Source organism: Aethalodelphis obliquidens, unplaced genomic scaffold (assembly GCF_003676395.1).
Source record: "Aethalodelphis obliquidens isolate GAN/ISIS:26980383/991018 unplaced genomic scaffold, ASM367639v1 scaffold10, whole genome shotgun sequence".
Classification (NCBI taxonomy): domain Eukaryota; kingdom Metazoa; phylum Chordata; class Mammalia; order Artiodactyla; family Delphinidae; genus Aethalodelphis; species Aethalodelphis obliquidens.
In genome coordinates, this window is record NW_020837954.1 from 45,848,928 (window position 1) to 45,865,739 (window position 16,812).

The 16,812-nt window shown below is 55.5% G+C and overlaps 1 protein-coding gene across 5 annotated transcripts in view; it reads left to right on the forward strand.

Moving 5' to 3' along the window:
* Positions 1–16,812, forward strand: part of PAPLN (papilin, proteoglycan like sulfated glycoprotein) — a 62,467-nt gene that overhangs the window by 19,476 nt on the left and 26,179 nt on the right. For 2 of the 5 annotated variants that reach the window (XM_027111703.1, XM_027111704.1), the window contains exons 18-29: positions 3,088–3,168; positions 3,336–3,591; positions 4,574–4,694; positions 5,037–5,151; positions 6,159–6,636; positions 7,408–7,545; positions 7,681–7,805; positions 8,089–8,242; positions 8,883–9,020; positions 9,713–9,840; positions 9,947–10,055; positions 12,372–12,538. In XM_027111703.1, the coding sequence (XP_026967504.1) occupies positions 3,088–3,168; positions 3,336–3,591; positions 4,574–4,694; positions 5,037–5,151; positions 6,159–6,636; positions 7,408–7,545; positions 7,681–7,805; positions 8,089–8,242; positions 8,883–9,020; positions 9,713–9,840; positions 9,947–10,055; positions 12,372–12,538 (2,010 nt within the window). Of the gene's footprint in view, positions 1–3,087; positions 3,169–3,335; positions 3,592–4,573; positions 4,695–5,036; positions 5,152–6,158; positions 6,637–7,407; positions 7,546–7,680; positions 7,806–8,088; positions 8,243–8,882; positions 9,021–9,712; positions 9,841–9,946; positions 10,056–12,371; positions 12,539–14,908; positions 15,593–16,812 lie in introns of those variants that run through there. The other 3 variants (XM_027111702.1, XR_003433725.1, XR_003433726.1) reach the window with 3 other exon arrangements.

The following is a 16,812-nucleotide window of genomic DNA, read 5'->3' on the forward strand; positions in this document are numbered from 1 at the left end:
CGAATGTGCGTAGGAGACCAGAACAGGGGAGAGAACTGGAATCAGCCTTGTCCGAGGTTTTGGCCCAGGTTGGGTAGGTAATAAAATGAAAACAAAGAGTTTACCTCTTCTCTACTGGAATCTTCCAACCCTAAATCATTATTTTTTTTTTTTTTTTTTTTTTTTTTTGCGGTATGCGGGCCTCTCACTGCCGCGGCCTCTCCCGCCGCGGAGCACAGGCTCCGGACGCGCAGGCTCAGCGGCCATGGCTCACGGGCCTAGCCGCTCCGCGGCATGTGGGATCCTCCCAAACTGGGGCACGAACCCGCATCCCCCGCACCGGCAGGCGGACTCTCAACCACTGCGCCACCAGGGAAGCCCCTAAATCATTATTTTTTAAATATTCCCTGGAGACTGGCAAGATGTCCATGCGAGAATGGGATTTTCACTTATTTTATTTTTTATAACTTTGTTCCACTAGGTAGTAATATGTTTATTGTGGAAAATTTGAAAAACTAACAAATAGAAGGAGGGGACCCCCCGCACCTCTGCTTCACAAAACACACACACACACACACAAAGCACTCAGAAACTTTCACTGTGAGCATTTTGGTGGTTTTGTTTTTTTAATTTATTTTATTCAAGTATAGTTGATTTACGATGTTGTGTTAGTTTCTGCTGTACAGCAAAGTGATTCAGTTTTATTTTTTGAAAGATTTATTTATCATTATTTTTTGTTTTATTTATTTTTGGCTGCATTGGTTCTTAGTTGCGGCATGCGGGATCTTCGTTGAGTCATGCGGGATCTTTCGTTGTGGCGCCTGGGCTTCTCTAGTTGTGGCGTGGGTTCCAGAGTGCGTGGACTCTGTGGCTTGTGGCACGCAGGCTCTAGTTGAGGCGCGCGAGCTCAGTAGTTGTGGCACGCAGGCTTAGTTGCCCCGTGGCATGTGGGATCCCAGTTCCCTGACCAGGAATCAAAACCGCATCCCCTGCATTGTAAGGCGGGTTCTTTACCACTAGACCAGCAGGGAAGTCCCCAGTTTTTTATATATGTGTATGTGTATAAGTATATATGTTGTTTTCCATTATGGTTTATCTCAGGATATTGTATATAGTTCCCTGTGCTATACAGTAGGACCTTGTCGTTTATCCATCCTCTATGAAATAGTTTGCACCTGCTAATCCCAAACTCCCCATCTACCCCTCCCCCACCCCCTTCCCCTTGGCAGCCACAAATCTGTTCTCTGTGAGTCTGTTTCACAGTCACTGTGAGCATTTGGGGGGTGTCCTGCTAGTATTCTTTTGGGTATCATTTTTAAAAATTCCTATTATCCTAATCTTATCTACTCAGCCTTTTGCATTTTTTCTCTAATATTTTGTGATGAAAATCTTTTTAAGAACTTAATATTGAGGTGGTTAAACATCATACAGCGTAAAATTCACCCATGCTAATGGTACAGTTTGTGGTTTTTAGTAAGTTCACTAAGCTGGACAAGAGACGATGAGGAATTTGGATCACACAGGAAAGTTGAAGAGCTCTGTGGTGAGCAGCCATGTGCCCACCATCAAGTTCACAATTAATATTTGTTGTAATTACTTTTTCATCATCTACTCTCTATCCCTTCATCTATTAATCCAATTGTTTTTAATATGGATTTTTAAAAATTGACGTGAAAATCAACACAGTTAACCACTTTAAAGTATACAGTGTGCTGTTTTTATTTATTTATTTATTTATGGCTGCGCTGGGTCTTCGTTGCTGCACGCGGGCTTTCTCTAGTCGCGGCGAGCGGGGGCTACTCTTCGTTGCGGTGCGTGGGCTTCTCACCGCGGTGGCTTCTCTTGTTGCGGAGCACGGGCTCTAGGCGCACAGGCTCAGTAGTTGTGGTGCACGGGCTTAGTTGCTCTGCGGCATGTGGGATCTTCCTGGACCGGAGCTCAAACCCGTGTCCCCTGCATTGGCAGGCGGATTCTTAACCACTGTGCCACCAGGGAAGTCCAAGTAGACAGTGTGCTCTTCTTTGTTGTGTTCACAATGTTGTACAACGACCAACTCTCTAGGTTCAAAAATTTTCATCACCCCATATAAACACCCTGTACCCATCAAGTAATCACTCCCCATTAACCCTAGTCCCCTTCCCTGGTCACCTGACCTGCTCTCTGTCTCTATGGATTTGCCAATTCTAGATAATATCAGATAAAAGGAAGAGCAGATCTTTTGCATCTGGCTTCTTTCACTTAGCGGAATGTTTTTGAGGTTCATCCAAGCTGTGGCATACATCAGCACTTCATTCCTTGTTACGGCTAAATCGCATTCAGTTACATGGATGTGCCCGATTTGTTTATCCATGTGTCTGTTGATGGATATTTGGGTTGTTTTTACCCTTTGGCCATAATGAATAATGCTGCTATGAACATATTCATGCAGGAGTTTCTGTGTGGGTGTGTATATTCAGTTCCCTTGGGTATATATTTAGAAGTGGAATTGCTGGGCTCTATGGTAACTCCGTTTAACTTTTTGAGGAACTGCCGGGCTGTTTCCACAGTGTTGCACCATTTTACATTCCCACCAACAGTGCATGGGTTTCCAGTTTGTCCGCATCCTCGCCGACACTTGTTATTTCAGTCTTTTCTGATTAGAGTCATCCTAGTGCATACGAAGTGGTGTCTCCTTATGGCTCTGATTTGCGTTTCCTTAATGACTGATGATGTAGAGCATCTTTTCATGTGCTTGTTGGCCATCTGTGTGTCTTCTTTGGAGGAGCATATGTTCAAGCTCCTTGCCCATTTTAAAACTGGATTGTTTATCTTTTCATTAGTCCAATTAAAAATGTTTGTGTATCATTTTTTGCTTTATGTCATTGGGATCAAACATAAACGCTAATTTTACATGTGGCTTTTCCTTTTGCTGAACACGTAACATGAGCATTTTCTATGCAATCAAAGACTCTCTTGAAACCTGGGAAGGGTGTTTATAAAAACACAAGTCTGCTCCTTTTTCCTTCTACTGTCCTGGGTTCCCCAGGTCCTGCCTGAGTAGTGGGGTGGGAGCAGATGTTGGTGGGGGTGGCCTTCCCTCTGCACCCTGACTGCCCCGGCTCCCTGCAGAAGTCCCCAGCATGCAGGACATGCACACCAGCCCCAGGGACCCGTGGATGTCTCTGGGCCCACAGGAGGCCCCCACCTCAGGTGAGAAGCTCAGTGGAAGCCCCCAGCCCCGGGCCCTTGAGATGGAGGTTGAGGGTGGCGGCAGGTGGTTTGGGGGGATGGGGAGAGGTGGGTCTGATGCGGACACAGATGGAGGGTGAGGAGCCAGGTGGAGACATCACATGACCTCTGCTTCCTCTTCTCTCTAGATTTCAGAGACCAGTGGTGGGCACCCCAGGAGCAACCCTCAGCTCGGGGTAACCCCAGAGGCGACCAGAGCCCACACCTGCCAGCCCCGGGCCCAGCCCCATCTCTGCGGCATTCCTCACACCGGCAGCCCCTGCGGTCTGGCTTGGGGCCCCGTGACTGCAGACACAGCCCCCATGGGTGCTGCCCCGATGGCCACACTGCGTCTCTTGGGCCGCAGTGGCAAGGCTGCCCGGGGGCCTCATGTCAGCAGAGCAGGTGGGTGCCTCTTCCTTCTCCCCAGGTCGAAGAGGGAAGGTGTGTGTTCAGGGGGTGTGTCTGATGCACGGGCAGTGTCTCTGCTCGGAGAGGGCGTGGGGTGGCTTAGCAGAGCTCCAGGCTGAGCTGCCCTGGTAGCGCAAAACCGAGGGCTTGGGTTCCTCTCGCTGAGCTCCTTAACGTGCTGGCTGTGGGCAAAACCCCCTGCTTTCTCTGCAGAAGTCAGCCTGTTGAGATGTAGCCTGAGGCTCTGGGAAGGCAAGTGGGCTATGATTCTAGCTCTCCGATCCAAACCAGGCCCCCAGTCCCTCAGAGGCTGTGGTGCTAAGGGCTGAGATTCGCGCCCAGCAGCCTGGGGGTGGTTCTCAGCTCAGCCGCTTACCGGTTGCGTGCTGGGTGACTTGGGGCAAGTTATTAACCTCTTTGATCTTGGCTTCCTCTGCTGAGAATTGGGAACAATGACAGCCACTGACTGGGGTTCCTGTGAGGCTGAAACGAATCACATGGTGCCTGGCACATAGAAGGTGCTTTGATATGTTCCTTCTTTCACCTTCCTTCCCAGCTCCTGGTTGGTGGAGGTGCACTAAGTGGTGGGCTCCTCTGACACCCTCTTCTGCCCCATCGCCCAACCGCTGACATTTTGTAAAAACTCCCTGGGAACCTGGTGTCTGGGCAGGTTCAGGTGCATTTCCCCCTCCTCGGCTTTGTGGTGGGCTGTGTGAGTTGAAGATCTCTCAATTACTAAGGGTTCAGCCCTGCGTATTGTTTTCCTGTCGCCCTCACTGGGAGCCTCTAAGCGGCCAGTGGACATGGCAGAGACTGGGGTTCACAAACCCATCTCCCACGCGGATCTTCACCCGGTCAGGCTCTGGCTCAGGGAGCCTCAGAGCCCGGATCCTGGGATGCAGGAAGCTCAGGGTCCCTGGTAGGGGTGGGGGTCAGGGCTGGGTGGTGAGGGGAGGGCTGTGTGATGTCTGTCTAGGTTCGGGTGCTGTCCTGACGGGGTGTCTGTGGCCGAGGGGCCCCATCAGGCTGGCTGTGTGAGCTCTTATGGACGCAGCAACACCGGGAGCAGGCCACGGTCGAGAGAGGTGGCTTCCACGGTAAGTGTCTGGTCACGTGAGGGGCAGGAGTCCAGCCCCCGAGCCTGCTCAGAGCCACTGCGACCCAGGCTCTGCAGCTTTAGCCTTGCAGAAAGGAGGTCCCTGAAGCCGGCTGGACTGGACCATCCTCTGGAGGGCATAGGGCTTCAGCGACAGGCCTGGGCTGGAGCTGGGGGGTTCAGCCAACATTCTCCTGGCCTCTGATCTGCCCCCAGGGCTGGGGTTATGCTCCGTGCGTTCACTGTTCTGTCCCTCTTCGTGCCATCCTCTACCTGGCAGCCTAGAGTTCCCGCCAAGAGCCAGACTTATTTCCAACTTCCCAACCTTGGGCTTCCTCCCCAGGCCCAGCAGAATGAGCCCAGTGAGTGCCGGGTCTCCCAGTTCGGCTGTTGCTACGACAACATGGCCTCTGCGGTGGGCCCTCTTGGGGAAGGCTGTGTGGGCCAGCCCAGCTACAGTGAGTGGATGCCCCTTCCTGTCCTTCCTGGTGGGTAGGCTCTGGTCCCACTGTGCTCGCCACCCCACCCAGAGCCGAGAACCTTCCTACTGCCTTGGTTATTGCTCTTTTCTTCCACAAATACTTACTGATCACCTACTAGGTGCCGGGCCAGAGAACAGTGCAAGATTATTATCGTGTCCAACAGTTTGCACTTGTCGCCGCCTGGTTGCTTGAGGGAGTTGGGGAGAGTTGTCAGTGGGGATTCCACAGAGAAGGAAGGCTGTGCTGCCCCCGGGGCTCAGCCCCCTCCAGAGACAGGGAGGTCAGGGCTGGGATGGATGGGGTGTCCCCACCCTGCCTGGGATGAGTCCTGGAAGGAGGGCTGTGAGGCGGGTGCATGGGTGGAGTGCCAGGGACCATCACAGGGACGTTGGAAGCCAGGTGGGCTGGTGGGCTGAGTCTGCAGGGGGCTGGGCACCTGGATGGGCTTTAAGCAGGGGCCAGCGTGGTCACATCTGAATGCGGAGAGGGAGCAGGCTGTGCCTGGGAGGAGGGTGATTGTTATGGGCAGGCTGGGGGCTGGAGAAGATTCAGAGCTGGTGAAGGGCCCTGGGAACAAGGGTGGGCCCCTCACTGGGCATCTTCACAGGCCTTTGGGGGCTCAGGGCTGGGTCCTCATTGTGAGCTAAGCACAGCAAGGTTTGGCCCTGGGGTTGCTCTGTGTGCGCCCTTGGGGCCTGGGTCAGGTGGGGGAAGAGCACGAGGGAGCCTGTCCGGGAGCTCATGGCCCTGACCTTTGGACGGCTCTAGTTCTGGGGGTGGAGGTGGACGGGGATGATTGTGGAGGCTGCTGGGTTCCCAGCCCAGGGCAGGTCTGGGCAGTGAACAGACTGTCCCCAGGGCTGGTCAGGGGCCCAGTGTAGATGTGCTCCGTACCCTGGGAAGGGCCTCACTCCTACGTCCTGGGCAGCGTTTGCAGCTTCGTTACTGGGTCTCGGTGACCTGCGTCCTCCCTGCCCCCTCAGTGTACCCTGTGCGGTGCCTACTGCCCAGTGCCCATGGCTCCTGCACGGACTGGGCCGCCCGCTGGTACTTCATCGCCTCCGTGGGCCAGTGTAACCGTTTCTGGTATGGTGGCTGCCATGGCAACGCCAATAACTTTGCCTCAGAGGAGGAGTGTGTGAGCAGCTGCCGGGGACCCCAACATGGGCCCCGCCGACACGACCCCGGGGCCTCTGGCCAAAGCACCCATAGAGACAGTGGCGGCAGCGGTCCTGGGGACCAGCAGGAAGCCAGCCGGCACGGGGCGGGGCCTGTTGTCCAGAGAAAGCCCTTGCCTTCCGGTGGCCTCTGGAGGCAAGATCAAGAGCCTGGGCCGGGGGCCGTGGACCACAGACAGGCCTTTGGAGAAGGGCCCCAGGGCCAGGAGCTTGGGCCCAGTGCCGCTGGACTGGGCGGAGACGCAGGACCACCAGTGCCACCTTCCCACAGCTCCTCCTACAGGTGAGGCCCACCTTCCCCAGGTGGGATGGGGGATTAGGGACCCAGGCCCAAGGGCTGAGCCTTTTGGAGCTAAAACCCTGAGGTCAGCTGGGCCCCCCTCCGTCCCTAACCTGGAATCTTCCAAACAGCCCAGACTGGAGGGCCTTGTTACCATCATTCTACAGATGGGGAAGCTCAGGCTTTGGAGATATGAGACTTGCTTAGGGTCAGGCAATCGGTGGATGGTGGTGCCTAGACTCTCCAGCAGATCTTGCCGGTATAGCCCAGGGCCTGTCTAGTTGAGGCCTAGGTTATAAGCTTCATGACCTTTGGCAAGTCATCCAAATTCTCGAAGCCTCAGTTTCTTGCCCTGTAAAATGGTGATGTGATCTCATAGGTTTAATGTGGGTCTCATTTGTTGTTAGTCTTGTGACTGTCATATTAATGAGATTTGGGAAGATTAAAAACAAAATAAATAAAACTTTGAATTCCAAAGGGATCAGGCATGTGTTTAGCTCCCCATGGGAACCTGGTGTTGCTTCTCTCCCAGCCTCTCCATTCCCTGGGCTCTGTGCCTATTCTGTGCTCTGGCAGGAACAGGTTGAGGTAGCAATGCCTGGGGATATTGGGGGGGGGGAGGGCGGATTCCTGAGTCCTCGGGCTTCTGGAGCTTGGCTTCCCCTGGGACCCTCTGGCCCCACCGGTGCCCAGGACGGGATGGGCACCAAGCTTTCTGTGTGGTGAAGTCCCTGGTCCCGGCACTCATGCAGACCCTCCCTCCCACCTTTCCAGGATCACCCTGGCAGGCTCGGAGCTCTCCCTGGTACAGGTGGCCTTGGGGCAGCTGGTGCGGCTCTTCTGCCCAGATGACAGCTCCCTGGACCCCCACGCCAGGTGGCAGAAAGACGGGCGGCCTATCTCCTCTGCCAGGTGTGTGTGCAGCCTGCACAGCCCCTCTGATCTCCTGGGACGGGCGGGTGAGTGTGGGGCGACGGCGCCTCTTATAGGGGCCAGGCTCATCGTTGCCTCAGGAGCCCAGAGCTCAAGCGCCTTCTCTTCATTCAGGCACCAGCTGCAGCCCGATGGCTCCCTGGTCATCAGCCCCCTGCGGGCAGAGGACACTGGCACCTACAGCTGTGGCAGCACCAGGCCAGACCGTGGCTCTCAGAAGATCCAGCTTCGCATCACAGGTCTCTGTCCCCACCCCCCCCGCAGTGGGTCTCATGGGCCCCGGGGTGGGGTACCGGCCGGGAGGGCCTGGGCCGGGGGGGCCTCGACACTGGAGGACTAGTGTTTCCTTGGGCCAAGGCCTCCTGGTGGCAGGGACCACATGCCCCAGCTGGGCTGGGGCAGATGTGTTGCCCCTCGTGGCCCTCATTTCTCCATTGGTTCCCCGCGGGCCCCATGGCCCACCCTTCCTTCCACCCCCTTCTCCCCACAGCTCACCCCTTGCTTCTCCTTGCCTCATGACAGGGGGTGACGTGGCCGTGATTCCTGAGGCTGAACCAAGGCACTTCCCTCAGGCCAGGGACCCAGCCCAGGGCCACAGTCCTCGGGACCCCAGCCTAGGGGGCGGTTCTGGGGGCCGGGGGGCCGTCTCCTCCTCGCACCCATGGCCCACGAGCAGGTAACAGTGTGCAGTGCTGTCTCGCTCTTGGTCTGCCCCACTGAGGCCGGGGTTAGGGGAGGTCTTGGGGAGAGCAGGGGGAGGGTGGGTGGTCCCAGGCCAGCGTGTGCTGTGAGCGGGCTTGCTGGTGCCTGCTCAGGGCTCTGTGAGGGGAGGGCTGGGGAAGCATGGCTCCCGGAGCTCAGCTTCTGGAGGAGGAAGGGGACCCCGCCCACCACCCTGAGTCGTGGGGAACGGAGCCAGGGCCTGGCCCAGGCCTCAGGAGCCGAGGGAGGGGAGGACACCGGCAGCTAGAGGGCCTGAGAAGGCCTTGAAGAAGGGCAGTTTACGGAGGGGACGCAGAGAGCTGGGGGTGCCCAAGTCAAGGACCTGGAGGCAGACGCGCAGGGCGGGCGGGCGGGCGGGCGGGGGACAGTCGGAGGTTCTGGGTGCGGAGGTGAGATAAGCCACAGGTGTCTTTTAGACCTGGTCCAAGATGTCCCAACCGGAACAAAGGGGTGATGTTGGGAAGCGGAATCTGGCTGGAGAGGGGGAAGGGGCCCACGAGGCTGTGCGGAGGTCCCGTCCCCTGACGTGGGTGGGAGTGGGGGAGAGGCAGCTGCAAGGACCCCCTCACGGCCGTGGGGTGCTTGCTCTGCAGGCTGCGTCTGGACCGGCACCAGCCTGGGGTGGTGGACGCCCATCCAGGCCAGCAGATCCGGCTGACCTGTCGTGCTGAGGGCTTCCCACCCACAAGCGTCGAGTGGCAGAGAGATGGGCAGCCCCTCTCTTCTCCCAGGTTCGTTCAGCTCCTTTCCCCTCCCGCCTGGCCGGCCTCCAGCCGCACCCCCACTGGGGGAGGGAGCTGCAGGTGCCCCCTGGTCCTGAGGAGGACCCCAGGGCCCCTTGAGGGTTGGAGCTGTGGCGTCGGGCTCCTCGGGCAGACCGCATTTGGGTCTCTGGGCCTTTCTGGACTGTGGTTAGCGGACAGAAGTAAGGGCCTGCTAACAGAGGTGACAGCTGAGCGAGGAAACAGAGGCGGACACACTTCTGGCCGTAATCCCAAGGGCTCACGTTTACTGGGCCCGTTCGGAGGTGAGGCTTTTCTCCTCCTATGACCTGCAGAGGAGACCAAATAGGTGGGTGCTAGTTCATCCCCATTTGACATGCACAAGCTGAACACCACACAGCTCCTAAGTGGTAGAACCAGAACCGAGCCTAGTAAACAAGTGTAGCAAAAACTAGAAACCCAAACCAGAATTATTTTGTATCAGAAAACTTGACTTGTTTATTCAGGCTCTAAAGTCAGGCATCTTTAAGGAGAGTGCCAGCAGCTGGAGGGCCTGAGGGCTGGAGGCCTACTGGCCCTTGGTCAGATCCCAGTGACAGCAGGGGCTGCTCAGCCTCTCACCAGGGGAGGGAAGATCCTGCCCCTCCTGCCCCCTGCCGGGCACCTTGGGGTGGGGACACCTGATTGTGCTTGGCCCCCAGACACCAGCTGCAGTCCGACGGCTCCCTGGTCATCAGCCGCGTGGCTGTGGAAGATGGAGGCTTCTATACCTGTGTTGCAGTCAACGGGCAGGACCGAGACCAGCGCTGGGTCCAGCTCAGAGTTCTGGGTAAGGCGGCAGTCCCGGGCGGGAGGGTGAGTGTGGCCGGTGGCCTCTGAGGTCAGGTGGGCCAGGATGGGCATGGTGGCTGACAGTGCCCCCTCCTTGGGCCCAGGGGAGCTGACAATCACAGGGCTGCCCTCTACGGTGATGGTGCCAGAAGGTGACACGGCCAGGCTGCTGTGTGCGGTGGCGGGCGAAAGCGTGAACATCAGATGGTCCAGGTAAGGCTCTGCTCCAGGCAGGCCTGGCCCTCGGGCCCTCGTACCTGAGGTGGTACAGCCCAGACAGAGGGGGTGCACCTTCCTGCGGGATGCTGCGGTCACCACTGCCCCCTCCCCTTATTCTTCCACTCCTGCCTCCCGGCCTGGTGTCAGGGAAGGGGCCACAGCGCCCTCATACCGACGCCCGGAAGCCCCCTGGGACTGCTCTTTTCTGTTGGTCGGGCTACCCCGGGTTTCTCAACCTCGGCACTATTGAGATTTTGGGCTGACACGTTCGTCTGTTGGGGTGCACTGGAGGACATCTAGCAGCATCCAGGCCATCTACCTGCCAGATGCCAGTGGCACTCCCTCCCAAGTCATGGCAATAAAAAGTCTCCAGATGTTGCCAAATGTCTCCTGGGTGACAGAATCTCCACTGGCGTTGAGAAACCCTGGGCTGCACACAGCTTTGAGGACTTCAGTGGTCTTTCACCCCAAATCTGTTGGTCTTTTATTCATTCAGCGTTTTTTTGCCCACTTCCTCCTTGCAGTATGTCAGGACTAGGCTAGGCTCTGGGGATCCTGGGGTAATCTGAGTCCCCCAAAAACTCCCAGGCAGGAGATGGCCCAGTGTCCCCCAGGCTCCAGAGGTTTGCCTTAAGTGCGTCTGTGTACAGTGGGGTGAGGCTGTCTCCTGTCTGGGAGAATGGATGAAGGGAAGGATGTTCTTAGTCAAGCCTCAAGGGTGAGTATTGGAGCGATGATGCCAGGATGGGAATGGGCCTGCACACTGGCAGGAACGGTGAGGGGCACGGAGGTCAGCTGCCTCTCTGTGGCCTTGATGCCAGGGAAGGTGGTGGGAGCCTCTGCAGGCTTCTCAGCTGGTGCCCTCAGCCGGCCCTGCCCTGATCAGCTGTGGCTGTGATTATCCTATCAGGCCTGGAGCTTCCCAGCAGCAAACATGCTCAGGACACCCCTCTTCAAAACAAACAAACATAAACACACCCTCCTCTGACCCAGTGTTTCCCTGCAGTGGGGTCCTATATTGCGTCCCCTTCATGCACGGCTGTTCACATTATCTTGGTCTGCTCACCTCCCTGCTGGCAGCTCAGCCCTTGCCCCGGGGCCTCTCCTCCACCCCCACACCCCCATGCCAGGGACACTGCCCTGACCGAGGTCACCAGTACCTCCCTGTTCCTCAGTCCTTGAACAGACTCAGTCCCACATGACCTGCAGTCTCCTTCCTGCTTCTCCGCCCGCAGCTTCTGTTTTACTGGCCCGCTCATCACATCCCTCTCTCTGAGAGGCTCTTGTACCTTGAGGTCTGTCCTTGGTCCTCGGTCCTCGGCTTTTCTCTAACTTCACCTTGGGTAGCCCTGTAGACATGAAGTTTCCAGGACCATCACTGCTGAGACACTACCTGGGTCCAGACCTCAAACCTGATGGCTCCTGGTGTCTCAGAGCACCCGAAATGCGAAATGGGGGAAAATAACCTCACCATTCACTCCTCATCCTGCCCTGGGTCTCCCCACGGTGGAGGTGCACCACCACTGCCCAGTAACCAAGCTACCTTGGTAGCTTGGAACCTGCTACCCTTGATCTCTTCTTCTCCCCCACCTCTGACCCTCACCCAGGTCCCTTTGCTTTACTGTCTGTCTCGTCAACCTGTGTGCACACCTGTGGCAGCCACTCACCTGGCCTCTGCCCTCGGGCTTGTCCCTGCCCCACGCTGCGGTTGGTGATCCTTTCCAAGCACACGTGGCGTTGTCAGTCCTGCTCAGCTCACACCCCTCGCTTACCCCCAGGATCCGGTCCGGACTCCTGACAGGAGCCGTGCGCACTTCCTCCCACGCCCACTCTCCTCGCTGCGGCCATGGCCTTCCTTCAAACCCCCGGGTCCCCGTGTCCTCCTGTCAGCCAGCCGCTCCTCCTCACCCTCAGGTCAGGCCTCGGCCAGCTGTCCTCCTTAGGGAAGGCTCCCCTACCACCTGCACCCCGCCCCACCTCGCTGGAGGCAGGATGCTCGTGTCCTTCATCCCGCTGCTTAGAGGACCTCTGTGGACGAAGAGGGAGAGAGACTCCTGTGGGGATAAGGGGCAGATCTGCAGTCACTTAGATCAGCTGGTGTGAGTCCACCTCACTTCCAAGGTATTTTGCTTCGGCGTTGCTGGTCTATCATCTTGGTACCAGACCCATCCCTTCCTTAAGGTGAGGGGCTGCAAAGAGGGAGTCGTTGGCTCTGGAGTGGCCTTGGATCACCACCTCCCCCTGGCCCCGCGAGGGCTGGCACAGCTTCCCAGGGCCTGGACAGCTCTCCCAGTGTCCTCTCCCCCCTAGGAATGGGCTGCCGGTGCGGGCCGATGGCCACCGTGTCCACCAGTCCCCGGATGGCACACTGCTGATCCACAACCTGCAGGCCAGGGACGAGGGCTCCTACACATGCAGCGCCTACCGTGGAAGCCAGGCGGTCAGCCGCAGCACCGAGGTGAAGGTGGTCCCGCCGGGTAAGGAAGGCCTACCCCAGGCATCTGCTTGTCCTTGAGAGCTGGCTGCTTGCTGCAGAATGCGGAGGGGGCAGGCTCTGCAGTCCAGGGGACTCAACTCCAAGTCCTGCCTCACCTTGCCAGTTCCTGGTAGTGTGACTTGGAGCAGGCCAGTTATCATGGGGCTTGAAACAGCCTGGGAGAGAACTGCCAGGGCCTTTCCGTGCTGGTCAGCCTGGATGGTCAGGCCTGGCTACCTCCTGTCTGTGGGGCTGAGGCTGGAATTGGCCAGGCTAAAGGTTGAAGTCTGGTAGAAATGTTGCTTAGTGAGCGGGACTGACAGTGGGCTTCCAGTCTGAGCTCCTTCAGACAGCAACTGGGCCGCACACGTCCCAGGGCCCAGCGCAGTGTCTGCATCACCAGGTGCTCAGAGACTCAGTGATGGAGTACGTGCCTGCGTGAAGGCGTTGCCTTGGCCAAAGCACCGTCCTGTAGGGGCCACTTTTCACCTCTGTCCTGCCCAGCAAATAGATCCTTGTCTGTGTATTTACCAAACTTACGAGACTTGAGACAGGGCCAGAAGGCAGATTTATGAGAGAAGGAGAGCTGTTAGGAGGATCCAGATGGGCATGTTTGTGATTAGCTATAGACATGTCTACCTGGGAAGCTAAATTGTAATTAGAAATTTGGTTGATGCTGAAGTTTGGTGGGGCTCCTGATGTGGTGTGACGTGACTGCCTTCCTGGATAGGACACTATGGCCTCAGTCCAGCTGCCTTTCTCCCGCCCCATTAGATGAGCGTTGCTAATCTTACTTTTTTTGTGTGTGGGCGGTGGGGGGGACCTTTCTTGATGAGAAGCTATCTCTCTCCCTCCTTTAACAGTGTTCGTTCCATCGATTAGGCTGCATGTTATCTGCTGTCACCCATGTAAGCTTTTTGTAGCATTTCACTGCTTGAGGCTGTCTCACTGTGCCCTATTCGTGGTTTGGTGGCATGTTGGAACTGCAGTGTTCGAATCAGGGTGGGGGGCCTTGAGCTAGTCACACTCTGGTGTAAGGGACATACTTCTACTGTGAAGACCTCTCAAGCTTTTTGCCTAAAAGTTTAGGGTGAGAAACAGAAAATATCGTAGGGTTAAAACATAGCGGGGGACGGTCACTCACACTACTCTAAGTGAGTGGGAATGCTATGGGGCAAAACAGTTACATGCGCACATTCTAGCCATGGTTACTATGTGCCCCAGGTGCTATTATTATCTCCACTTCAGATAAGAAAACTGAGAAACAGAGAGCTTAAGTAATATTAATTTGCCCAGAGACCCCCGGCTAGAAGTGGCAGAGCCACGATGGCGCCCAGGCAACCAGCGTGCTTCACCAGCAAGCCCAGCACCTCCTCACCTCTGGCCGTGATGGGTCCAAGGGCTGCAATGGCTGAGATAAAGTTGATACCAAAGTTATGATTTTTAAGAATAGGCATAGGTGGCTTGCTCTTTATGTAAACGTAAGTAGTTCATACTCTTGTATTATCGGTATTACTTTATACAGCCGTCCACTTGTTAGGTATGGTCTTTCAGTTGTATTTTAGGAGGGAGCAGGGGAGAGGGCATGGAGTAGGCCATCCCCAGCCCCGTGAGATGACTTCAGGGAGGTGCTGCTCAGGCCTAAGCCAAGCTGAGTCATAAGAGCCCCTTCCAGAAAGAAAAGGCCACTTCAGTGCTAAGATGAAGCAGCAGGATGAAACTCTCACAGGGATTTATAAGATACTGAAGCTTCCAGTAAATTCAGAGGGGGAGGCAACCAGCACTTTGTGCTCGATGTAGTCTCAGTGCCACAGTTCACAGCCTGTCCTCCTGTCACCTTGCCTAATACTCTTTGCTGTCTCCGGGGGAAGTGGAAAAATTGGAAAGATGGGGAACTAAGTGACTAAGCTGGGGCTATTGAAGGCACAAAACTTTTGAGGTAGGAGGAAACCAGTAGTGAAAGAGAACACAGCCTTTGCCGACTCAATTGTGCTTAGGGCTGACCCTGCTCTCTCTTCTGCCCCATCCACAGGCTGCAACAGTGTCGTCCAGCTCTTGGGGTCTCCATGGTCAGGGCAGGGGGTTAACTTCCAGAGATGTTTAATCGTCCAGGCAGTCAATATTTGGGAGTCTGTGATGGGCTGTGCACTGGGCGGAAGCTGCAAAAGAATGGGAGGACAACTGCATGCTGAAGTGAGGCCAGTGACAATGGAAACTGAGAGCCCTCCCATAGCTGTACATACAGGTGTCACAAGGTTACAGTGTGACAGCACTTTCCTTTCAGGGAAACGAAATGAAATGAAATAGTAGGGGAGAGTTCTCAGCCTACACAGAGCTTTCTTACCACCCCCTCTCCCCCGCTGTCTTGCAGCACTGGCCACCGTGCCGAGGGACCCTGGCAGGGAGTGCATCGACCAGCCGGAGCTGGCCAACTGTGATTTGATCCTGCAGGCCCGGCTCTGCGGCAATGAGTACTACTCCAGCTTCTGCTGTGCCAGCTGTTCCCGGGTCTAGCCTCCTGCTCAGCCCATCTGGCAGCAGGGATACAACTCACAGGGCTGGGAGAAGGGGAGACAGGCTCTCAGTCTCCCCTGTCTGGCTGGCAAAGGGAGTTCTCCTCCGGAGACACTGGCCTCTTCAAAGCTGCTCCGGCAGTTGAGCACCAGCGGCAGCCTCCCTCTGTAGTCCCAGCAGTGTTTGCTTCTCTGACGTACCACAAGCGCCTGCTGAGTTGTCAAGAAGAAGCATCTATTTGGATAAGGACATCCTTCACTTTACAACTTCCCTCTAAAATTTGTTACACAGGATCAGTTCACTGTGTTTTAAAGAAAGCCACCAGGGTTCTCACTTCATTTAAAGCTGTGTGGGGAGGTGTGTAATGATCTCAAAGTTAATACCGATCTTCTACGGGAACACTAACTCCTGTTGTGTCAGGGAAGCATACTTTGATAGAACTAGGTCTCATCTGGGGTCCAAACAGCGGTTCATTGCTCTAGCCTCTCTCGCCCTTCTAGGTAGTATAGCAACCAGCTTCAAATCCCATCTGTGCATATGGTCATTAATAGCATGATGTTTGTGAAAACTGTCGACGAAGTGGAATAAAATGAAAGGCCCAGTATAGGGATTTGGGATGAAACAGCAGCCACTGCATCATTATCTGAGTATGAAAGAACTAGAAAAGCGCCTTCCTTTCATCAGGAGGCTGGATGGAGCCTTCCTCCCGAGGCAGACATGCAAAGCCAAGCCGTGAGGATCGTCTCACACCTGCAGGGAGCAGGTGAGCCTGTTCGGTGCAGTGACCACCAAGGAGCCTCTCCTCCTCAAGCCAGTATGTCTGATGCAAAATACTTGCTGCCAGATAAAAAGCAGACTGTTGGGCTTCCCTGGTGGAGCAGTGGTTAAGGATCCGCCTGCCAATGCAGGGGACGTAGGTCTGAGCCCTGGTCCAGGAAGATCCCACATGCTGCAGAGCAACTAAGCCCGCGAGCCACAACTACTGAAGCCTGTGTGCCTAGAGCCCGTGCTCCGCGACAAGAGAAGCCACCGCAATGAGAAGCCCGCGCACCGCAACAGAGAGTAGCCCCTGCTCGCTGCAACTAGAGAAAGCCTGTGTTGCAGCAACAAAGATCCAACTCAGCCAAAAATAAATAAGTAAATAAAACAAAAACACTATTATAAAAAACAGCACCAGCAGGATGGGGGGGAACCAATGGAGTGGAGGGCAATGTAATACAGGGAAGTGGTTTCAGAAATGGTTTGAGTTGGAAGAGGTCATTCTTCCTCTCTTGGAGCCTCTTAATTCCTTGCTGCTCAATCAAGAGGCCTGCTTTCAGTGAGTTTCCGAGTTTCTTTCCACTTTAACCTTCTACACATCCTCCAGAGGACTGGCTGGGCCTAGTAACAGAGGTTATTCTGGGACACAAGAAAGACAGGCATTACAGGGAAAGGTGACTTTTTTTATTACCAACACACTGGCTGGAAAAGACAAACAGCTGCATCATGGGTGAGTGATACTTCTTCTTGGTCTACCTCTCATTCAACAAAAGAAATGTGGTGGCACAGGTCTTTTTTTCATTTTTAAAAAAATATTGAGGTGCATCCCTTTCCCTAACCATGGTTTTGCTGTAGAAATTGGAAAATAAGGGCTACCTTCTTGGACTCCCCCGTTCTTTAGTTAAACTAGTATTTGGCAAATTTGTGACACACTTCAGAAGGTAAGTTTGAGGTAGGTTAGTTCTTGGAACTAGTCACAGAGTAGTGGGGTAAGGTTAGAGG